The sequence below is a fragment of the Sus scrofa genome, chromosome 9, assembly GCF_000003025.6.
Source record: "Sus scrofa isolate TJ Tabasco breed Duroc chromosome 9, Sscrofa11.1, whole genome shotgun sequence".
Classification (NCBI taxonomy): Eukaryota; Metazoa; Chordata; class Mammalia; order Artiodactyla; family Suidae; genus Sus; species Sus scrofa.
Genome location: NC_010451.4, coordinates 116,010,720 through 116,036,578, shown reverse-complemented (window position 1 = coordinate 116,036,578; position 25,859 = coordinate 116,010,720). Strand labels below are relative to the sequence as shown.

The 25,859-nt window shown below is 38.1% G+C and overlaps 1 protein-coding gene across 1 annotated transcript in view; it reads right to left on the bottom strand.

Annotated features, from left to right (window-relative positions):
- The window catches only part of KLHL20 (kelch like family member 20), a 77,917-nt gene that overhangs the window by 46,900 nt on the left and 5,158 nt on the right, over nucleotides 1-25,859 (bottom strand). The window contains exon 3 of the mRNA XM_005656716.3: nucleotides 17,688-18,261. Within this exon, the coding sequence (XP_005656773.1) occupies nucleotides 17,688-18,261 (574 nt within the window). The remainder of the gene's footprint in view (nucleotides 1-17,687; nucleotides 18,262-25,859) is intronic.

Here is a 25,859-nt window from a genome sequence, read left to right as displayed (position 1 = left end):
GTTAAGGGCCATAAGCTGTACTTAGGGTAAAAAATACTAATGAGCACTTCGATTTCTTTGGCACAAGTCTTCTGGGGTTCAGGAAATTAAATAGGAAATCTTGGGATTTTAGGTGAAATTGCTTAGCCAGATCACTTAGTAGTTAGAATGGCTTGGAGTTCCCGTCGTGGCACAGTGGTTAATGAATCTGACTAGGAACCATGAGGTTGCGGGTTCGGTCCCTGCCCTCGCTCAGTGGGTTAACGATCCGGCATTGCTATGAGCTGTGGTGTAGGTTGCAGATGTGGCTCGGATCCAGCTCTCTGGCATAGGCCGGTGGCTGCAGCTCCGATTCAACCCTTAGCCTGGACTCCAGGCAACTCCATATGCCGCGGGAGCGGCCCAAGAAATAGCAAAAAAAAAAAAAAAGGCTGCATTGTATTCTTTGTGGCAGGGCTATCAGATTTAGCAAATAAAAATACAGAGCATACTTATACTAAAAACTATTTGTTGTTTATCTGAAATTTAACTGGGCACCCTGTATTTTACCTGGCAGCTTTATGTCAGGGGGCTATAAAGTCAAGAGCCAAATTTGGGGCCTAGCTCCAAATGAAGTATGCTGGCCTTTACAGCACGCAAAATTTTAGCCATGGCTGTATCTTACTTTCCTCTTCTTTTCACTCTGATTTCTTAAGTACAAGTATGATACTGCATATCTCTCTGAAGTCCTTAACATTCTTTTAGGATCTTGTCAAAGTATATAATTTCCCCCTAATTTAGTAATTATAAACCAAATATTATATAAATATGAAGGCTCACCAAGTTTAAAGTTTATGAAAAAACCACTACGATATTAAAAGGTCACTTATTGGAAATCTTAGATGGCAAGAAGACATGAACACTAGCGTGAGAAAATTTTTTTGGCACTAAAAGAGCAAAGAGCAAAAATAACATTTTTGATGAACAAAGTCTGATAAAAACATCACTTTTTTCCATCAACAATAAAAAGATATTAATGATGTATCATTAGGACAAATCTAACACTGAAGTCTATCCTTGAACCAAAAAAAACAGGTTAAGAAAATAATGCTTTAAAATACCCACTTCCTCGGAGTTCCTGTCATGGCACAGAGATTAACGAATCCGAATAGGAAACATGAGCTTGCGGGTTTGATCCCTGGCTTCGCTCAGTGGGTTAAGGATCTGGCGTTGTGGGGAGCTGTGGTGTAGGTCGCAGACTTGGCTCGGATCCCGAGTTGCTGTGGGTCTGGCGTAGGCTGGCAGCTACAGCTCCATCAGACCCCTAGCCTGGGAACCTCCATATGCCGCGGGTGGGGCCCTAGAAAAGACAAAGACAAAAAAACAAAAACAAAACCCATTTCCTAAATAAGAGTTTGTAAGAGATCTAAGTTTTAACTCCCATAATCTTATAGTAATGAACTTACTTTTAGTTTGTTTCTTCAGATAAATGCAGATGCAATCTGAAGAATGAATAAAACTGAATGAAAACAAGAATGAACAAAGAGAGTATTCTAGAGGTGTTGTAACAGAAGTGAATGGTGAACTCAGTGTTGTTGAGTTGAAAGAAAAATTTTAAGTTTATGTTTACAAGCAAGAGTAATGCTGTATGGATTAAATAACATAGAAGGAAATTAAACATAGATTTGTTTGAAAATAATTTAGATGAGTCACAAGTGTTAAGCCTCAAATGGTAACTTTTTTTTTTTTTTTACATCTACACAGAACCATTCTAGACCATGAACAAAGGTAGTCTCCTCAGTGGGATTTCATTATATATTGGGTTCACTTAGAAGACAGGGTTAGAACTACAAAAGATTCTAAAACTTTCTTTACTATTAAGAATATTCTTCAGGAGTTCCTGCTGTGGCTCAGTGGTAACAAAACCTGACTAGTATCCATGAAGACACGGGTTCAATCCCTGGCCCTGCTCAATGGGTTACAGATCTGGTGTTGCTATAAGCTTCGATGGAGGTCACAGACATGGCTCGGATTTGATGTTGGTGTGGCTGTGGTGTAGGCCAGCCGTTCCAACTCCGATTTGACCCCTAGCCTGGGAACTTCCAATATGCTGTGGGTGCGGCCCGAAAAAATACATATATATATTCTTCAGATATTTATTAACTACCTCAGATCAAAAAAATAAACTATTGTTAAAACAGGAAATTTTTAAAAATACGCTTTATTTTTTTGTCTTTTTAGCTATTTCTTGGGCTGCTCCCGCAGCATATGGAGGTTCCCAGGCTAGGGGTTGAATCGGAGCTGTAGCCACCGGTCTACGCCAGAGCCATAGCAACGCGGGATCCGAGCTGCATCTGCGACCTACACCACAGCTCACGGCAACGCCGGTTCGTTAACCCACTGAGCAAGGGCAGGGACCGAACCCGCAACCTCATGGTTCCTAGTCGGATTCGTTAACCACTGTGCCACGATGGGAACTCCCTATTTACTTATTTTAAATGTATAGTTCAATAAGTTTTGATAAATGTATATGCTCATGTAACCATGCCCACAATCAATATAGAGGACATTACCGTCATCCCCAAAGGTCCTAAAGCAGGGAGTTTTTAATCTGGGGTCCAATGACTTTGGGAAATTCTCAGTGATGACAAATCTTTCTTTTTTAGAAGGTGCATTTGATATCTGAAAATAGTGGAATGAAGTCAAGGGTCAAATCTTTTTAAAAAGTTGTGGGAAGAAGTTAAACTATTTTGAATGAAAAAGTAAGTGTGACTATAAAATACCGACTTTTTATTTAATTTAGTAAGGTGTAAACTCCATTTAGTCATGGTGTACTCCTCTTTCTATACTTTGTTAGAATCGATTTACTAATATTTACCAAGAGTTTTCCCATCTAAATTCATGAGATACTGATCTGTAATTTTCCTTTACGGTCAGTAGTTTTGACATCAGGTTTATTTTTCCTTATTTAGCAATCTCCTCTACCTTTTTTTGAAAGATTTTGAATAAGATTAGTATTATTTCTTTCTTAAATGTTCAGTACAATTCACCATCTGGGACTGGTGTTTTCTTTGTGGGAGGGTTTTAAAATTATGAATTCACTTTCTTTCAAAGATACAGGGTTATTCTGGTTTTCTCTTTCTTTTTCTTTTTTTTTTTTCCTTTGGTGGGGGGAGGTGCTGCATATGGCAGTTCCCAGGCTAGAGTCAAATCAGAGCTGCAGCTGTAGGCCTATGCCACAGCCACAGGAACATGGGATCTGAGTCGTGTCTGTGACCTATACCACAGCTCATGGCAACACAGGATCTTTACCCCACTGAGCGAGGCCAGGAACTGAACCCACATCCTCATGGATACTCAGCCACAATGGGAACTCCTGGTTTTCTCTTTCCTGAGTTAGTTTTTGGAATTTGTCTTTTTCAAGTACCACTGGTTTTTGCTCTAACCTTTATTCTTTGGGTTTACTTTGCTCTTCTTTTTTCTAGTTCTCAAAATTAACCATGAGAACAAAAAACCTTCCCACATATCAGAAGAAATTAAAACAAAAAACAAAGAAGGAGTTCCCATTGTGGATCGGTGGTAACGAAACTGACTAGTATCCTTGAGGACGTGGGTTCGATCCCTGGCCCACTCAGTGGGTTGCCGTGAGCTGTGGTGTAGGTCAAAGACACGGCTCAGATCTGGTATTGCTGTGGCATAGGCTAGCAGCTATAGCTCTGATTCAACCCCTAGCCTGGGAACTTCCATTTTAATTATTTATTTAGTCTTTTTTAGGGCTGCACCCTCAGCATATGGAAGTTCCTGGGCTAGGGGCTGAACTGGAGCTACAGCTGCTGGCCCACACCACAGCCACAGCAACACCAGATCTGAGCTGAGTCTGCGAACTATGCTACAGCTCACGGCAATGCTGGATCCTTAACCCACTGAGTGAGGCCAGAGATTGAACCGTGTGTCCTCATGGATGCTTGTCAGGTTTGTTTCCATGAGCCATGATGGGAACTCCTAACCTGGGAACTTCTATATGCTGCAGGTGTGGCATCACCCCCTGCTCCTCCCAAAAAAATCACACACACACACACACACACAAAAGCAAAAATACTACATAAAGAAGTAAAATAAAAACAATTAAATTGGATACTATTTACAAAAATATTATGACCGAGTTGAGAACAAACATATCAGTCATAGTAATAGATACAATCAGGCTTTAATTTCTTATTTAAAGAAAAAAGATTTTCAAACTGGTTTATAAAGTGTAACCCAATTCTACTTGAATTCAAGAAAAATACTTACAATATCATGATGCAAAAAGACTAAAAGTAAAGGGATGAGCAAAGATATATCAGGTGAGTGAAAACAATAGTAACTGAAAGCCAGATATCAGATAAAGTAGAATTCAGAGAACAAAAGAATTAAATCTGACAAAGGAGGACACTTTATAAAGCTAAAAGTTACAATCTGTAAGACACAAGATGACTGCATATATAAATCAAGCAACATAACAACAACCAATATAAACACAGATGATGCAAGGAGTAATAGAAACACACAAATAAGAGACTTATAATATATAAGACTGTGGACAAAAAATGAGAATATATAGGGATTCTCATACTAAGTGAAGTAAGCCAGAAAGAAAAAGATAAATACCATATGATAGCACTTATTTGTGGAATCTAAAATATGGCACAGATGATCCTATCTACAAAACAGAACAGATCACAGCCGAGGAGAGCAGACTTGTGGTTCCCAGGGGGAGGGGGAAGGGAGTGGGATGGACATGCAGCTCAGGGGTTTTGGATGCAAATGTTATATTTGGAATGGATGGGCAAAGGGACTCTACTGTATAGCACAGGGAAATGTGTGTGATTGGGTCACTTTGCTGTGCAACAGAAATTGAAGAAACATTGTAAAGCAACTATACTTTAAAAAGAATATAAAAGACCTAAGCAACAATTAAAAAGATAGACCTTATGAATCTAAAACTATTTTATGAGAATACAGATTAGAAAATACACCTCCTTCTCATACACACATATAATAGAAAAACTGATCATATATTAGGTTACTAAGAAAAATGTTAGTAAATTTCATGAAATAGAAATATTATAAACAACACAAATGCAATACACTGAATGCACAATGCACTAAAATTAAATACACAATGCACTAAAACTAGAAATTGAAAATAAAATACAAATTCCCCTCAAATCCCTTCTTTTTGGAAATTAAACTTTTTTCTATAATTGTTCTTGGTAAAGAAAAAAAGAGCTAAAAAAAGAACTCAGGAAGCCAAAAGAGAGCACAAGAAAGGAACTAAGAAAGGTAAAACCAGAACATAATGAAACAGAGTAAAAAAGTTGTTGATCTAATTAATAAGTCAAAGTACTGAATCTTTGGGAAAAAAATGAATAGCACTAGCTACTTTATCCAAGGAAAAAACATTGAAAGCACACATATACAAAATACTAAATACCAAGGGGTAAATAACCATTGATGCAGAAGCCAAAAAATTAACAGAGAATACTTTGTATCCCTTTATTTTATTTTATTTTTTTGCCTTTTTGCTATTTCTTGGACCGCTCCCGCGGCATATGGAGGTTCCCAGGCTAGGGGTCTAATCGGAGCTGTAGCCACCGGCCTACGCCAGAGCCACAGCAACGCGGGATCCGAGCCACGTCTGCAACCTACATCACAGCTCATGGCAACGCCGGATCGTTAACCCACTAAGCAAGGGCAGGGACCGAACCCACAACCTCATGGTTCCTAGTCGGATTCGTTAACCACTGCGCCACGACGGGAACTCCTTGTATCCCTTTATACAGATAAATTTGAAAGCCAAGATGAAACTGATTATTTTCTTTTTTCTTTTTTTTAAACTTTATTTTTATTATTATTTTTTGTCTTTCCGTCTTTTCTAGGGCTACACTCATGGCATATGGAGGTTCCCAAGCTAGGGGTCTAATTGGAGCTGCAGCCACCAGCCTACACCAGAGCCACAGCAACACGGGATCCGAGCTGTGTCTGCGACCTACACCACAGCTCACAGCAACACCGGATCCTTAACCCACTGAACGAGGCCAGGGATTGAACCTGCAACCTCATGGTTCCTAGTCAGATCCGTTAACCACTGTGCCATGATGGGAACTCCCGAAACCGATTATTTTCTAAGGAGATATATTTTACCAAAATTGATGCTAGTAGAGAAAGAAAATTTTGTAGAAAAGAGAGAAAATTATCAATAAACTACTTCATAAAAAAAACACCAACTCTAGATAGTTTCACAGAGAAATTCTACAAACTTTCAGAGGCTACATAGTCCCAATGTTTTACAATTTCAAAGCACAAAACATGATGAAAAACTTCTAACTCATTTTTATGAAGTATAACTTTATATCTAACCTGATAAAGACAGCACAGGAAAAAGACTAATATCACGTATGAATATTGATATAAAAATTAAAGAAAATAGTAGTGAATAGATTCCAACATCACAATAATAGTATACCACAACCAAAATGTGTAAAGCAAGACCATAAAAATACTCTAATTTTAGAATTCCATTAACGTCATTCATTTTAGTGCATTTAAGGAGAAAAACTCATATGATTACCTCCAAAAATACTGAAAAAGCCCTTGACAAAAATTCAACACCATTTCTAATAAAAACCATCCAAGAAAATAGGAATTGTTGGACATGGATATTTCTTTAATATGATAAAATGCTCACATCTCAATCCCAAAGCCAGTCTATTATGGGAAGACACCAAAGGCATTCCTACTATCAATAGAAACAAAGAAAGTATGTCCAATATTTCCAATATTATTTAACATTTTACTAGAAATATTAAACCAAGCAACTATAGAAAGATAACAACTGGAGGTATGAACAATTGGAAAAGAAGAAATAAAACTATTGACATACAGATGACATGATGGAATGCTCAGAAAACTCTAAAGAATCAATGGAAAAAGAAGCTAAAAGAACTAAAAAATTCAGTAAGGTAGCTTTCATATATATTAACGATAAGAGGCTAGAAATTCTAATGGAAGAGAAAAATCTATTTACAATACCAGCAAAAGATACACTTAGGAGGAGACTGACCAAGATGGCAGAGAAGGAAGACTCTGAGCTCACCTCCTCTCAGGAGCATACCAAAATCACAAGTATCTGCAGAACACCATTGATAAAAAAAGACTGGGAAAGATCTACAACTAAAGACATAAAGAAGGAATCACAACAAGACAGGTAGGAAAGGCGGACTCATGATATAATCAAATCCCATATTCCCAGGGTGGATGACCCACAAACTGGAGAATAATTATATTGGAGGGATCCTCCCCCAGGAGTGAGAGTTCTGAGCCCTGTGTCAGGCTCCCTAGCCTGGGAGTCCTGTACTGGGAAAACAATCCCCTAAAGCATTTGGTTTTGAAGACCAGTGGGGCTTAATTCTAGGAGCCCCACAAGACTAGAGGAAATAAAGACTTCACTCTTAAAGAGTGCACACAAAATCTCATGCTCACTGGGACCCAGGCCAAAAGCAGTAAACTGATAGGCATCTGGGCCAGAGGTATTTGCTGGTCTTAGAGTGTCTCCTGGACAGGTGTTGGGGAGGGCAGCTGCCGCTTGCCCTGGGGACAGAGACATTGGTGGCAGACATATTTGGGGACATTCTACCTTGTGAACACTGCTACTGGTGGCTGCCATCTTGGCTCATTAGTACCAAGACTTGGTCCCACCCAAGAGCCTATAGACTCCAGTGCTGAGATGCCTCAGACCAAACAACTAACCGGGTGTGGACAAAGCCCCATTCATCAGCAGACAGGATAGCTGAAGACCTCCTCAGGCCGCAGCAGCCTCCAGACACAGCCCTGCAGAGGGTCAAGACTCAGCTCCACCTACCAGTGGGGAGACACAAGCCCTTCCCTCCAGGAAGTCTGCACTAGCCTCTGGACCAGCTTCACTCACCAGGAACAGACACCATATTCAAGAAAATGGATCCCACAGCCTGTGGACCCAGTCCACCCACAGGAGGCCAGGCCTTACTCTGGGACCAGATAACCACAAGAAGGCCAACACAAGCTTTGGGATACCCTGGACTCCATATCCAACCCCAGCGTCCCCATCCCCAACCCCCAGTGATCTGAAACAAGCTCTGGAATCCCTGGGCCATGCAACCAGACTCCAGGAATGGCTCTGCTGGCAGCAGTCCAGTACTAACCTCAGGAACTAATGTCATCTGCCAGTGGGTAGACAACAGCCCTGGAGTCTTTGGGACCCTGACTCCCCCTACCAGTGAGCCAGCACTAACCCCAAGGCCCCTGTTGCAGGCAGCCACCTTGTGAGCAGGTCTTGCGAAACAGCAGCCAGGAAGTAACATATGCACAAGACAGGACCTGGCAACCAACTGAGTTAGGGGCTAACCAAACCTACCAACCACCCACAGTCATCCTGCTACAATAGAAAGATTTACATAGCTCTCTTAGGGAGAACTCCAAGAGCATAAAGCCTGGGTGATTGAGAAGGAAGTGCATCATTGGGACACGCAGGACTTCTCCTATAGAAGGCTACTTCTCCAAGGTATGAGAAATGTAACTAACCTACCATTTACATAAAAATACAAATAGCAACTTAGACAAACGGGAGCAGCAGAGGTACATGTTTCAGATGAAAGAACAAGATAAAACCCCAGAAGAACAACTAAATGGCATGCAGATAGGCAATCTACCCAAGAAAAGAGTTCAGAGTAATGACTGTAAAGATGATCAAAGAACCTGGGAGGAGAGTGGAGGCACAGAGTGAGAAGCTAAAAGTTTTTAACAAAGAGTTAGAAAATATAAAGAACTAGTGAATAGAGATGAAGAATACAATGAATGAAAAGAAAAATACACTATAAGGGATGAATGGCAGACTAAATGATACAGAGGAATAGACCAGTAAGCCAAAAGAGAGCAGTGTAAATCACTGCCACTGAATAGAAAAAAGAATGAAAAGAAATGACAGTTTGTGAAAGCTCTGGGACATCAAGCATACTAATATTTGCATTATATGGGTCCCAGAAGAAGAGAGAAAAACCTGAGGACATATTTGAAGACATAATAGCTGAAAGGAAATAGTCACCCAAGTCTGGAAAGTACTGGGTCCCATACAGGATAAACCCAAAGAGGAACACACCAATATATATTGTAATTAAAACAACAAAAATCAAAAATGAATGTTAAAAGCAGCAAGGGAAAGGCAACAAGTAACACACAAGGAAACTCTCATAAGGCTATCAGTTGGTTTTTCAGCAGAAACTCTGCAGGCCAGAAGGGAATGGAATGATATTTTTCAAAGTGATGAAATGATAAAACCTACAACCAAGACTACTCTACCCAGCAAGGCTCTTGTTCAGATTTGACAGAGAAATCAAAAGCCTTACTGACAACCAAAAGCTATAAGAATTCAGCATCACCAAATAATCTTTACAACAAATGCTAAAGGAACTTCTTTAGGAGAAACAGAAAAGGCCACCAACTAGAAACAAGAAAATTAGCTCCCTGGTAAAGACAAACAGGCAGTAAAGGTAGGAAATCATCCACACATAAAGCTGGCAGGGAGGTTAAAAGACAAAAGTAGTAAAATCATCTATATATACAGTAAGCTATTAGGGATACACAAAACAATTAGATGTAAAATACAATATCAAAAACAGTACTCATGAGGGGAGGAGAGTACAACTGCAGGATTTTAAATTACATTTGAAAATAAGAAACCAGCAACTTAAAACAATCACATATATCTACATATGCATGTGTGCATATACATATTATTGCTATACAAAAGCCTCATGGTAACTGCAAAAGAAAAATCTTTAATAGATTTACAGAGAAAAAAGAAAAAAAGAATAGGAATCTAACACTAAAGATAGTCATCAAATCATGAGAAAAGAGAAGAAAGGGGAAAAAAAGACCTACAAGAGCAAACCACAAACAATTAACAAACAGTAATAAGAATATATATATTGAAAATTACATTAAATGTAAAGGGACTAAATGCTCTAACCAAAAGAAATAGGAGTGGCTGAGTAGATACAAAAACAAGATCTGTATATATGCTGCCTATAAAAGACTCACTTCAGATCTAGAGACACATACACTCTGAAAGTGAGAGGATGGAAAAAGGTACTTCACGTGAGTGAAAATTGTAGGCAGAGTAGCAATGTTTACATCAGACTTTAAAATAAAGAGTGAGGGTGGGGGGAAAATGTATACATGTAAGGATAACTTGATCCCCTTTCTGTACAGTGGGAAAAAAAATAAATTAAAAAAATAAAATAAAGAGTAATAGAAGAGACAAAGGAGAACACTACATAATAAGAGAAAAATCCAAGAATAAGGTATAACAACTGTAAATATATATGCACTGAACATAGGAGCACCTCAATATATAAGGGAGATATTAACAGAGAGAAAAACAGAAAACTATAGTAGGGGACTTTAATACCCTAAAACTATAGTAGGGGACTTTAATACCCTACTTACATCAATGGCAAATCATCCAGACAGAAAAATCAATAAGAAAACACAGGCCTTAAATAACAAATTAGACCAAATGGGTGAAAATGATATATATAGAGCATTCCATCTGAAAACAGCAGAATACACACTCTTTTAACTGCACATGGATCATTCTCCAGGATAGGTCACATGCTAGGGCACAAAGCAAGCTTTGGTAATTTAAGAAAACTGAAATCATATCAAGCATCCATTTTGACCAACATGTTATGAGACTAGAAAACAACTACAAGAAAAAAACCCCACTAAGTTCCTACTGTGGTGCCGTGGGTTAATGATCCAGCTTGTCTCTGTGGAGGTGCCAGTTCAATCCCTGGCTTGGCATAGTGGGTTAAGGATCTGGCATTGCTGGTACTGTGCATATGTCCCAGCTCTGGCTTGGATTCGATCCCTGGCCAGGGAACTTACACGTGCTGTGGGTGTAGCCAAAAAGAAAAAGACAAAATCCCCACAAAACCCACAAGCATAGTGGGGAGACTAAACAATATGCTACTCAACAACCAATGGATCACTGAAGAAATCAAAAAATACCTAGAGACAAATCAAAATAAAAATATGACAATCAAAAAACTATGAGATGCAGCAAAAGAAGTTTTAAGAGGGAAGTTTATAACAATACAAATGTACTGCAGGAAATAAGAAAAATCTCAAATCAGCAACCTAACCTTATGCTTAAAGCAACTAGGGAGAGAACAAATAAAACCCAAAGTTAGAAGAAGTAAAGAAATCATAAAGATCAGAGCAGAAAAATGAAAGGAGACTAAGAAAACAACAGAAAAGATCAATGAAATTAAAACCTGGTTCTTTGAAAAAATAAACAAAATTGATAAACCTTTAGCCAGACTCATCAAGAAGGAAGATGAGGGGGCTTAAATCAATAAAATCGGAAATAAAAAAGAAGTAACCACCAACACCACAGAAATACAAAGGATCTTAAGAGACTATTATGATCGAAGGTATGCCACACACTTATGATCAATTAATCTACCATTAAGGAGGCAAGAATATACTATGAAGAAAAGACAGTATCTTTTTCATTAAGTGCTGGGAAGACTAGACAGCTACATGTAAAAGAATGAAATTAGAACCTTCTCTAACATAATACACAAAAAACAAACTCAAAATGGATTAAAGACTTAAATGTAAGGCCAGATACTATAAAACTCTTAAAGGAAAACATAGGCGGAATACTCCTTGAAACACAGCAATATATATATTTTTTTATCTGTCTCCTACCATGAAGGAAATAAAAGCAAAAATAAACAAATGGAACTCAATTAAACTTAAAAGTTGGGAGTTCCTGTTGTGGCTCAGTGGAAACAAACCTGACTAGTATCCATAAGGATGCAGGTTTGATCCCCAGCCTTGGTGAGTGGGTTAAGAATCTGGTATTGCCATGAGCTGTGGTGTAGGTCACAGATGTGGCTTGGATCCCATGTTGCTGTGGCTGTGGTGTAGGCTGGCAGCCGTAGCTCTGATTCGACCCCTAGCCTGGGAACTTCCATATGCCACACCTGCAGCCCTAAAAAAAGAAAAAAAAGCAAAAAAAAAGGTTTTTGCACAGCAAAAGAGACCATCAACAAAATGAAAAAGCACCTTACTGAATGGGAGAAAATATCTGCAAATGATACGATGATAAGAAATTAGTATGCAACATATATATACAGCTCATACAATCCAACATCAGAAGAAGAGATATTTTTCCAAATAGTAAATGCAGATGGCCACCAGACACCTGAAAAGATGCTCAACATTGCTAATCATGAGGGAAATGCAAACCAAAACCATAATGAGATATCACCAATCACCTGTAAAAATGGCTACCATCAAAAAGAACAGAAATAACAAATGCTGGCAACAATGTGGATAAAAGGGAACCCTAGAATAGTCTTGGCAAGAATGTAAACTAATACAGTCACTGTGGAAAACAGTATGGAGATTATTCAAAAAACTAAAAATAGATCTACCATATGACCCAGCAATTCCACTCCTGGGTATATATCCAAAAGAAACAAAAACACTAATTCAAAAACATACATGCACCCTAATGTTCATAGCAGCATTATTTATAATTGCCAAGAAACACAAGTGTATCAGATGAGTGGATAAAGATACAGCATGTGATTTTACACACACACACACACACACGCACACACACGTGCACACACACAATGGAATACTCCTGTGGCGCAGCAGGTTAAAGATCTTGTGTGGTCACTGCAGTGGCTTGGGTTCGATCCCTGGTCTGGGAACTTCCACATGCTGTGGGTGTGGCAAAAAAACAAAAAACAAAAAACCACAACAAAAAGGAATGAAATTTAGTCATCTGCAGCAACATGGATGGACTTGGAGGGCAATATGTTAAGTGAAATAAGTCAGACAGAGAAAGACAAAAATTATATATCGCTTACATGTGCAATCTAAAAAATGCAAACTAGTGAATATAGCAAAAAAAGCAGCAGACTCACAGAGACAGAGAACAAACTAATGGTTACCAATGGGGATGGGGTAATGTTATACAGAGGTGGGAGACGGGGGAGGTACAAACTACTGGGTGTAAGATAGGGCTCAAGGATGTATTGCACAAGACGAGTACAGAGAATATTTTATTACTGTTAATGGAAAGTAAATTTTAAAAGCCATATTTTAAAAGCCACAGCCACTCGGGATCCAAGCCACATCTGTGACCTACACCACAGCTCACGGCAACGCCGGATCCTTAACCCACTGAGCAAGGGCAGGGATCAAACCTGCAACCTCGTGGTTCTTAGTCAGCTTTGTTAACCACTGAGCCACGACGGGAACTCCAAATTTTTCTTTAATTAAAAAAAAGAAAACAAATTGGAAACAGATTCAAATAAGCAAATCACTGTTAGGAAAAAAATATACTTAAAATAAGCTTAAAAACTACACAAAACCTAACTGAAGAAAACTATACAACATTCCTAAGAGACACAGAAATAGAATTGAAGAAATACAAAGACATCCATTGTTTTTGGATACGACAACTCAATGTGCAAAAATGATTTCTTCTTAAGTTAACTCATAAATTAATATGATTTCAATAAATACAGGAAGAAGTTTTTCTTCTCAGAGCTGGATAATGTGATGCTAAGTTTATTTGGAAAAATAATTGTGCAAGAAAGAAGGAAAACACTGAAAAAAAGTTATATGGTGGGAGTGCTAGCTCTCGTACCATATTCTTCTGTATACTCTACAGAGCCTAAATAATTTAAACACAGCGAACAGTGCAGTACTGGTGCATGGCCTAAAACAGAAGGTCTAGAACCAAGCACACACACAAAGTCAGTTTATAGTAAAGATGTTATCTCAAATCACTGGGGCAAAGAAAGACTTTAAAGCCTTTTATTATATAGATATTTTAATATATTTTATATATAATAAGAAAAATGATAAAGAAAATATGGCAAAATGGTAACAACTACTTCATCTGGGTAAAGGGTATTTGGAAGTTTTTTCTTTTTCCTGCATTTCTTATGAACTTTAATTTTCTTTTTGAATTTTTTTCAAATAAAGTTTAAAAATTATTTTTCTATGGGAGTTCCCATTGTGGCACAGTGGAAATGAATCTGGCTAGTATCCATGAGGATGCAGGTTCAATCCATGGCCTCGCTCAGTGGGTAGGGGATCTGGCATTACTGTGTGCTGTGGTGTTGGTTACAGACACAGCTTAGATCCCAAGTTGCTGTGGCTGTGGCTGGCAGCTGTAGCTCCAATTTGACCCCTAGCCTGGGAACTTCCATATGCTGTAGGTGCAGCCCTAAAAAGCAAATAAATAAAATTTTTTTTCCTAATCTTATAGGTTAAAATGTGTTGTTTTGGTGTACGTTCAACCATGTCTAAGAGTGAGTATCCCTTCATGCTTTACACTTGAATGTTTCTTTTTTCTTTCTTTTTTTTTTTTTTAGGGCCACACCCTCGGCATATGGAGGTTCCCAGGTTAGGGGCTGAATCAGAGCTGCAGCCACCAGCCTATGTCAGAGCCACAGCAATGCAGGATCTGAACTGCGTCTGCAACCTACACCACAGCTCACAATACCGGATCCCTAACCCACTGAGGAAGGCCAGGGATCAAACCCACATCCTCATGAATGCTAGTCGGGTTAGTTAACCACTGAGCTACAACGGGAACTGCAGAATGTTTCTTTTTTCTTTTTTTCTTTTTTGTCTTCTTTTTGCCTTTTCCAGGGCCGTTCCCTCAGTATATGGAGGTTCCCAGACTAGGGGTCTAAGCGGTGCTGTAGCCGCCGTCTACACCAGAGCCACAGCAATGCGGGATCAGAGTCGTGTCTGTGACCTAGACCACAGTTCAAGGCAACGCCAGATCCTAACCCACTGAGCAGGCCAGGGATTGAACCCGCAACCTCATGGTTCTTAGTCGGATTCGTTAACCACTGAGTCACGACGGGAACTCCCAGAATGTTTCTTTTTTACACATTGTTTATTCATATCCTTTGCCTATTTTTCTTTTTTTTGTCTTTTTGCCTTTTCTAGGGCCACTCCTGCAGCATATGAAGATTCCTAGGCTAGGGGTCCAATCGGAGCTGTAGCCACCGGCCTACACCAGAGCCACAGCTCTGTCATGTATGTTCAAATAGGTTTTCTGAGTTTGGTATAATTTAATTTAGTTTACGGTGCTTTTTCATTTGTTATTGTTGTTATACACAACAACAATTTTTATGCAACCAAATTTATCAATCTTTCTTTATGGCTTCGGTGTTATATCCTGCTTAGAATGGCCATTTTTACCCCTGGCCTGCTAATGCTTTCTTCTAGAATTTAAAAAAATTTTTAGGTATAATTTATTTATTCATTGGGAATTCCATCTGTTTAAAGAGTTTATTTTTCCCCCAAATCACCGGTTTTCCTAATTACATATTTTAACCAATTTTATTCCCATATATTTTAACTCACCTCTAAATTACTTATAATACCTAATACAATGTTAACATTACATAAATAGTTGTTGGCACTTGACAAATTCAAGCGTCACCTTTGGGAACTCAATGGAATTTTTTTTCATATTTTTGATCCATGGTTGGTTGAATCTGTGAATGCAGAACCGGTGAATATATTATCTATATCTGGTTATTTCCTCCTTCTTAAAACAATCCCTTCCTTTGCATTTCATGACCCCCACACTGCTGATTTTCCTCTTCTCTCTACTCTAGTTATTCCCAGTGTCCTTTGCCAGTTGCTCTTTCACTAATCAGCCTCCAATATTGGAAAAATTTTAGGGTTTTTCCCCTTTCTTTCTACTATATGATAGCACTGACATTGATATTTTTTTTTTAACCTTGTTTATGGTGCTTTTTTGTTTTTAAAAAGTTTTAAATTCATTTTCAACCAAACTTCTTTTATGGCTTCAGGGTTAGTTATATCCTGCCTAAAAAGGATTAAGCCATAGTTTAATTAATGACTTAATTACTATGTTGATGATTCCTAAATTTTAATCTCAGCCTAACCTCTTTTCTAAGATACAGACTCATATAAACAGTGACCTGCTCAAATTCTCTATTTCGGTATCTCATAGGCATCTCAAACTGAATGTCTAAGATGGAATCCATGCTCTTAACTCCTCAAACTGTTTGCCTCTCCATAACATCTGTAGTACAGATTCCCAGAAATGGGGTTGCTGAGTCAAAAAGCGTGAGAAAAAAGTGTGTAATTTTGATAGTTACTGCCAAATTTCCTTTCAGAGGGGTTGTATCAATTTATATGTACACTAGCAATGTAGCTAATTCTCCTTGGTCTTGTCAACGGGGTGTGTAAATCAAACTTTGTAATCTGATACATTAAAAAATAGTACTCTGGTGTAGTTTTGTGTTTCAGTTATTATGAACAAGTTTGAAAAGATTTTCATATGTTTAAGGACAATCTGAATTCCTTGTTTACTGCCCATTTTTCTACTAGGTCACTGGTCTAGGTTACTGACCAACAGGAGCTCTTGATATACTAAGGAGATAGCATTTGTGATATGAGTTGCAAATATTTCCCCTCCATTTGTCTTTGACTTTTGCCTTGTTATTGTTTTGCTTCATTATGCAGAAATTTTTAATTTTTATATGGTCAAATCTATCAATTTTTTCCTCCATGCCTTTTGGGTTAGTCAATTAGAAAGGTCTTCTTCTTTTCAAGATTATAAAGGAATTGCTTCATATCATTTTCTACTAGTTTCATGGTTTCGCTTTGTATTTTTAAACCTTTGATTCATTGGAGGTTATTCTGGTGGACATAAGAGTGACATTAAAATATGAAAAGGATCACATCTTTCCTTTGCTTAAAATGTTTTAATGGTGTTCTATTGGTCTTAAGATTAAATCTCAAATTCTTAACATGGTCTATTAACTCCAATGTGATCTGGCTCTGTTCTTTCTGTAAAAGCATTATCTAACACCCTCCCCTTTGCTCTCTGGATTTCAAAGGTTCCTCAAACTTGTTAACATTTCTGCATGTCTCAGAATTTTGTATGCACTGTTCCAGAACCAAAAGTAAATCTCTCTGTAATACACTGTTAAATCATCCAGGGACTCTTCTTTGTAGCACCTATTAACTATAATTAATTATTTGTATAATTAAGCATTCAACTGCTGTCTTTCCTGCTAGATTATAAACTCCACTAGAAGAGACACCTAGGTATCTTGTTCCCAAGTGCAGTGGCTAAAGCACAGTAGCTTTACAAATATTGATTAAATGAATGAATGAAAAATAGGTTTAATAATTATTTTGATAACATCTAATTTCACTTTTCTGATTATTAGTTCACCAAATAATCTCTGATGTACAATTTATTTTGCTGAACAATCCATAAAATCAGGAAGGAAATGCTTCATGCAAATGACCAGTACCAAATATCTTATCAGACACAAATCTCCTTATAAATTAATAAACCATATTCTGACTTGAAAATTAGCCTTTTATGAATGTGGCTGGGGGAAATCAATCCTTAAACTTTAGTTTTTGCTAAGGGAATACAAAATTGTTTTCCAATATAAAAACAAGGCTTAGAATTTATAACCTATTTCTCTGATATTATGAGTTAGAATCAACAATAAACACTTAAGCAGGTATGTGTTAGTTAGCACAATATGAGCCCATATTGCTCTCCTGACAAATACATTGTGAATGCATGCAAACCAAGTACAACTCACCTCTTGAAAGTTATGCTGAGTGAACTTGTCAGCTATCCTTAGCAACTCACGACATGAATGTGTGTCAGCAAATGCCCGAATGCCCAGGCAGTTAGAAGGATCTAATTGTCTCTTTAAGAATTCACAACAGGCTTCCTGTATTTCTGCCAGTTGGAGGAGGCAAGCAGCTGGCAGAAGGGTCTGAACATTGCCCTCTTCCACAGTTATCTGGGAGGTATATGCGAAGTCTATCAGTAGTTCCATAGCCCTCTCATCTATGTCTCGGATCACTACTTCTGTCTGACGGCTCTCTGCCAATTCTCCTGTAAACATCGCTCGGAAGTAGGGACTACAGGCTGACAAAATGACTCGATGGGCATATATCTTCTTAGCGCCCACAACTAGCACCACATCACATAACTCCCGGTGCTTTCTCAGAAGGTTAATCACTTCCAAGGTTTGTCGAGGGTGTTTGTCCGAAATATAGGGCATGCGGGCAGGTTGGGGAACCCCTTCTGGCAGTTTGTTGGGGTCTCCAAGGGTGCAGCGGCTTGTTACATCCATTCCAGTCTCTCCTGGTCGAATGTTGGTACACCTACGGGAATGGGGGTGGAAGAGAAGATGGCAGTATTCTTAGAAGTACATTCTTACATTTCATATATATCATTTCATATGTAGAAATTCAGGTGTTAACTTACTAGGCAAATGCTATAAACTTAAATTATTGATAAATAAGTAGAACTAAGATATTTGCATTTTCATAATCATCATACTGTATCTATCAATAGGCAGGAAAAAGGGCCTATGCCTCTCAGTTAAGACAGTAACTATTCTTTTAACAAACATATACCAGTTCTTAAAATTTACAAAGCATTTTCCTATGGATAGAAAAAAATTCAAAGGAATATAAAGAGGCAATCAGGGAACATAATTATCTAGGAGAGATACATGAAGAGCCAGAAAGAGGGCAACCAGGATAAAAAATGTGGTTCACAAAAGCAAAACCTACAAACTACTTGTTTATACTGGAATGAAGACCTGACTGGCATAAGATATCAGGTTACTACAAGGGTATATATTTTTTTGTGAAGTAGGACCATCACATTGGATTTTTCCAGAGCATAGGTGAAATATCCAACACACATGCTTTAGACTGTTTATTTCTATTCTGATTCTATACTTACTAAGCAGTCTTCTGACATACAATTCTTTCACAAGTAACATGTTATTTAAAAGAAGGGTAGGTGACTCCAGTGTCCCGATCGCTGGGTTTTAGGCCAGCCTCATGTGAATCTCAGAAACTAATCATCTGTGACTATATTAAGATAGTCTAATACCAGGCCTGCAAGGTACCGCTAAAGCTGTAGCACTGACAAGACCTACAGTCTAATAAAACACTGGAGGGTCCGACAGAGTACCCTGGAAGGGAGAGGAGAATCTCAAAGGACAGTTTGGGAAGAAGAACCTACATTTACATTACAAAGACATAACTTGAAAACAAAGAACAGATTTTTTCCTTTCTCTAAAAACAACCTGTCTTTCCAAAGTATTTATAAATTCAGTCTTTCTATGCTTGGCCTCAGCCTACCAGGTGACAGTGTTCCAGAGTACAAACTGTTCATAACTCCTGACATCTGGTAGAAACAGCACTGTTCATGCCTGACACTGTAAACTGAAACAAAGCTGGGCAAGTTAAAGGATCATTTTTACCATCCACATAAACAATCAAGAAGGCTTTTAACCACAGTGCTTAATAGTGCCTTGTTTGTAGCAGATGCTGAAAGAACAGATCATGTTGGTTACTAGTGGTATAGTCAAGCTTTAAAAAAAAATCCCATTAAAGACAAGACCAATTTAAAAATTCCTATTGTAATAGTGACACTGTATGTTGAAATTAAATGTTTTTGTTGTAACCTTAATTATGTACATAAAGATGGTACTGTTAAGTTCAGATATAAACAATTTTTAAATTTCATCTAAGTGCAATATGGATGCTAATTTATACATATCTACTCATGCCATAGCAAAAAAAAAACTGCTGTTATTATTACATTAGCAAAGGCTCGACTTTCAATAATGGGTAGTTTCTATACTTTAATCAATTGTCTGGTTTACAAACTCAGAAGGAGTTTTCTTAAATGTGGTCATTCTCTAAAAGTTCTGTTCTTTCTACTCTGTATACACATTCTTGAGGAAGTGCATTTATCTTTTTTTTTTTTGCCTTTTTCTAGGGCCGCTCCCGCGGCATATGGAGGTTCCCAGGCTAGGGGACAAATCGGAGCTGTAGCCACCGGCCTACGCCAGAGCCACAGCAACGTGTGATCCGAGCCGCGTCTGTGACCTACACCGCAGATCGCAGATCACGGCCAACACCAGATCCTTAACCCACTGAGCAAGGCCAGGGACCAAACCCACAATCTCATGGTTTCTAGTCAGATTCGTTAACCACTGAGCCACGACAGGAACTCCGGGGAAGTGCATTTAATTCATGGTTTCTATCACCTGTATGTGAATGGCTAAAGGATTCCTAACTCCTACCTGGACAAGTTCTGAATTCAGATCCATGCGAATGTCCCACATCACTTAAACTCGATATTTATCAAGGACATTACCTATAACTGATTCCTTGACTCTCTACCTTCCCCCAGGCAGGTGCCTCTCCTCCAGTCTTCCCTGGATCAATAAAAAGCAATTCATTCTTCCAGTTGCTCAGGCCAAAAATCTTGGAGCCCCTTCCCTTTCATACACCCTCAAACCCAACCCATCAATAAATCTTGTCATTTTCCCTCCAAATAATACTTAGAATCCAACACTTCTCTATATTTCCACTAGTCCCACCCTAATTCAGGCTGGGCTCACCCTTATTGTAATAGCCTTGTAAGTGGTCTGCTTATTTACACTTTTGCTGATTTGCATTTTCTTCTCTAAATAACCAGAATGATCCTTTAGAAAAGTCAGATTATGCCACTTCTCTGCTCAAAATCCTTTAAACACTCACAATAAAAACGAAGCCTGTTGGGTTACAGAACCTCTAAATGACTCCTCCCCCTCCTCCTACTACTCCTCTTGCTCACAGTTCTCTACTCACACAGACTTTGTTGCTATTTTGGGGCCATGGCAAGGCCTCTCTTCCTTCAGAACCTTAATCCTTCTTCTTGAAAGGTTCTTCCCCAAATATGTGCAGAGCTCATTTCCTTATTTCTTTCGGATTTCTGTTTAACTCTCAACCTATCAGACCTTGCACAAAACAGCATTTTTTTACATTTACTACCCTATACCCTTTATTTTGCATAATGTTTCTTTATAAATAATTATCTCCTGTTATGAAATACTGGCTTTCTCCCCCAACTAGAACATAAACTCCATGAAAACAAGGCTTCTGTTCTCTTTTGCTCAATGCTATACTTCAAAGCTGGATGCAGTGCTCATTACATAGTTGTCAAATGCACTCAACTTTTCTTCCTGCCAAATTAAGCTATATCATCCTCCAAACTTTCTCGTCTAGTTCTCTTGAAAAAATTTGCCAGGTTTGTAGCCAGGCAAACATAGGCTCACACCTTAGCTCCATCATTTACTAGGTATAGTCCTGGGCAAATTACTTAATTTCTCTGATCCTTGAGTTCATCATTTGTAATGTGAGGATAATTACAATTACCTCACAAGAAGAGTGACAGTTTTGGGATCTGTTTGAATGTAGGTCCTCAGACTCCAATCAGTGCTTTATCCCAAACTGTCTTGGTCAAATGGATCAAGCATTTGAAATGAAAATGACCCTGGCAATCTGGTTTATGTGGTAGTTATCCTTAGAGGGAAGAAAGAGCAAGCATGCTGCTATCTGACTGGACTACAGCACTCTTTTAGGAGAGTGAGAAGGAGCAAGAACAGGGATCACTGGTGGGCTGAGACTTTTAAGCGGTACCTCATTTTAAATCTTCTGAGAAGTTGTATTTAATTCTAGTAATTTAATCCTTGAAGTAAAATTTATTTCTATCCATTAAATAAATTAAACTTCTACAGTTGTTCTCTTTGTTTTTCTAAATGTTTACTTTAAAAAAATCCTATATTCTCCATCATTCCTATCACACCCAGAGACAGAAAAGGTCACCCCCGCCCCATACATTTTTCTGGGCAAAACTGAAGAGAGATTATAATAAGTAATCTAGAAATAGACTGTTTTCACACTTTGTCACATCTATATTCACAACTATTTTGTTTGGAGTCTGATGGATTAAGCACTCTAAGGGCTTAAGGGGTGGGGTTGTAAAGTGAAGTATGAATTGCTTTCCAGAACAGCACAGAGCCTTAGGAAAGCAAGTCTGATTGTCCAAGGGAAAATTCATCTAGAGAGGAGTTCCCATCATAGCTCAGCGGGTTACAAACCTGACTAGTATTCATGAGGATGCAGGTTCAATCCCTGGCCTCAATCAGTGGGTTAAGGATCTGGTGTTGTCGTGGCTGTGGCATAGGCGAGCAGCTGTAGCTCTAAATTTGACCTTTAGTCTGGGAACTTCCATATGTCACAGGTGCAGCCCTAAAAAAGAAAACCAACAACGACAAAAAACACCCAACAACACCAACAAAAGAAAATTCATCTAGAGAAACTAGAGGATCTGAAATTATTCGCTTGTTTATTTTTTTATTTTTTCTATTTTCTTTTGCTTTTTAGGGCCACACTCACAGCATGTAGAGGTTCCCAGGCTAGGAGTCCAATCAGAGCTACAGCTGCTGGCCTACACCACAGCCACAGCAACAGAGGATCTGAGCTGCATCTGCGACCTACACCACAGCTCATGGCAACGCCGGATCCTTAACCCCCTGAGTGAGGCCAGGGATTGAACCCACAACCTCATGGTTCCTAGTTGGATTCGTTTCCACTGTGCCAAGACTGGAATTCCAGAAATTATTTGCTTTCTAACCTGTGGATTTCTATCACAATACTGAATTAAATTACAAATATATAAAAAAAGAAACTGAACTCAAATAATATTTGGAATAACTTAATTTACAAGACTAAACTACACATGTTTTAAGGTTGAAGGAGGCAAGTGGAGGGATTACTGCAGACTCTATCTACTGTTAACAAACTAGGGAGGCCAAATAGAGCTTTTACCTTCTCCTACGAAATGACTCCGCCAATTCTAGGAAAGAGTCAGTCTTTCTAAAACCAAAAGGATATAAAATCTGCTAATGATACGTCTGGCAGATTTTGTATTCTGTTAGCATTTATGAAAAGCACAACTTCAAGATAAATTCTATTAATGGCCTATTTTACCATCAATTCTCTCAAACTTTAACATAATCTTGATTTTGTTCTTCTACTAGCTATATCCTTCAAGGGAAGCTGACAATGTCTCCAACTTTAAGAATGACTCCTGAATCCTCTTAAATCAATTAGCTGATGGAATTCTCTTACCTAAGCTGGTCACCAAACTGTAGGAACAGACTTATGTTCCATAATTTAAGGAGAATTTCTTATGCAAGGCGTTAATAAGGAAGAGTGTAGCATTCTACATTGGTAAGGGTGGTAGGGGGGTGGAAAAGCAATTTCAAGTTGGGATGAAGCTGATATTGCAGAGGCTCTATTGGAGACAGAGAGAACCTGGGTCCCAGTTGATATTATCAAGCCAGGCAACCCTGGAGTCCACCCCACATCTAGATTTCTTGTTATGTAAACAAAAGATTTCCATATTGATTAAGTCATTTGACTCAGGAAATTGAGCTTTCAGCTCAAAATATTCTGATACCAAAAACAGAGTAGTTAAAATGTTAAAGAGTAAAATTAGCCACATAGTCTAAGTTACAACCAAGCTGAATATAGAAAATTACCCTTGCTTTGACTGGCCACCTACTCCTGTATATAGAGTTTCTTCCTCCATTATTATCAGATTTTCTAAATATGATATTGATAGATTAAGAATTATGGTTTGAATTTACGCCTTTTCTTTCAAATGAAGAAAAAGGTGGGATAAAGACTAGATACTCTTTCTTCCCTGGCTGACTGCCCAACTCCTATTAGGCTGTTATATTAAGTCTTAAAATACTGTGTTTCTCTAACACCACCTATGTGGGGGTGCTTGGTAAAAATGCAGATTCTTCTTAAGAGGAGCTAGACAAATCAAAATCTTGCGATATGTGGCTTGCTACATTTAGCAAGCAAGTTATTTAAACACAAATTAAAGTCTGACTAATAACTGGTTAATAAATTTAACAAATAATATTTCTTTCCTAGTATAAGCTGGTTTTTACAAGAAGAATACATTGAAACACAAGAGGCATAAGCAGGTTCATTATGACTAGGTCAAAGAACAGCTGGAGTGGGTGTTCAAAATGCTATGGTCAGAAAACATTAGGTTTTATGACTTCAGACAACATTTTTCTGATTGATAGGAATCAATTTTTGAAGTGAATAAAGGTAAAAGTCACAAGAATTTTAGAAGGTCAAGGAAATGTAGGCTAGGTGAATAGAGGGGTTGTTCCCATGAATACTGAATCTCCTTAAATGACGGAAGAATCAAATTATGTGCATATAGGAAGCAAAGACCAAAGAATAAATCAAGTATCTTAAATATTCTTCATGTTTACTAAAGAAATGTTAGAATTTTTGGTACCTCCCTAAGTACACTTAATAACACTTCCACCCACCCAAAATGTGTAAGTCAACTTAAATTTGAGAGCTATCATGTCACTTATTCCTCAGGACTCCTTCAAAAATAACAGACTCTACTGAGAAAAGAATAATTTTATGTAAGTGGCTATGACTATTTGAAATCAAGTACAATAAAAAGTTTGAAAAAACCATAGTCTTCTAAAGCATTTATAATCAAGTTTTATCTATTAGTCCAAAGAGCTACAGAATTTTTCCTTAGCTTGGAATTGTGCTATCTCCTAGATGAGCATCTCTCCCTTTATACTTCAAAATTTTTGTTTTAATTTAGAAATTAACAGCCTCCTCTTCAAAAAAAAAAAAAATCTGTTGAGTTGACCCTCAAAGTCCTAAGCACATTTGAATAGGGAGAGCTAGAGATTTGAGTATATACATCCTTAAAACAGAAATAACATCTTATAGTGCCTGTTCTGCTTATTAGAAGAGCACCCACCAGGCATACATTCCATATCTGATTCCAGACCAGAAAGCCAGGTTGTTAATCCCTTCATGTGAAAACAGGTCAAAAATGCTTCAGCTCTAAGACATCTCATCATTGTTTGCTGGATGAAATAAAGGTCAGCATTGCATGCCCCGGCTCAGCAATCAAGGTAAGATGGAGGAAGGGCCATGCAAGCAAGCTGATCTCCCTACATGTTAGGAAAGCAAGTCTTCCTGGACAGCAACCTCCTATCTGACATCTCATTGGCAGCACTGTATTACAATGCCATCCCAAAATGCAAAGAGTACTAAAGATATCAAGTATAATATTCACTTTTCTTGAGTGTATATATTAGGAAGAAAGGAAGGAAAGGTGTTGAGTAAGCCAATGTACAATGTACAGCCACATCAAGAAAGAGCCAAATCAAGCAGGTATTATCTTATACTATCTTAAGTACACATTTTAAACTGGCAAAAGATAAAGAGGAAATTCTACAGTCAAGTGATCTGAATGGGATTTGTCTTTTGATGTTGAACTCAAGGAGCTCACCTGATCTTCATCATTAGTGAACATTATCAATATAAACTCTAGATACAATTAAGAAAACAGATGCAGAGAAACTAAAGCTTTTTACCCATTTATGAATCTTCACTGGATTTTTGCCTTAGGCCCCACCTTAGACACCTCTAGTACTCTCTAGGATTCTGTTTTGGGCATCCTCCTTTTCTGTTCTACCCTCATTCATACTTACAACTTCAAGAATATTCTGCATACTGATGACTCATGTCCCCCCGCCTCCAGCCCAAATCACTCTTCAGCCACAGACCTATATTTCAATTACATGCTGGCTATCTCTATCTGGCTGTTTCCCAGACATAATAATCTTAAAGTATATGAAAGAGAATCTATTCTTGACTTACTGAAACCTATTCTTCTTCCTGTATTTTTCAATCTCATTATCTTATGATTAGGTAGCACCTAGTTTCCCAATTTGGAATTTTTGGCATCATTTACATTGTTATCTTTTCCTTACTTTATATCATCAAATCCTTTTGATTTTACTATTAAACAAACTCCCAATTCCATCCACTTTTCCCAGTCTCCCTTT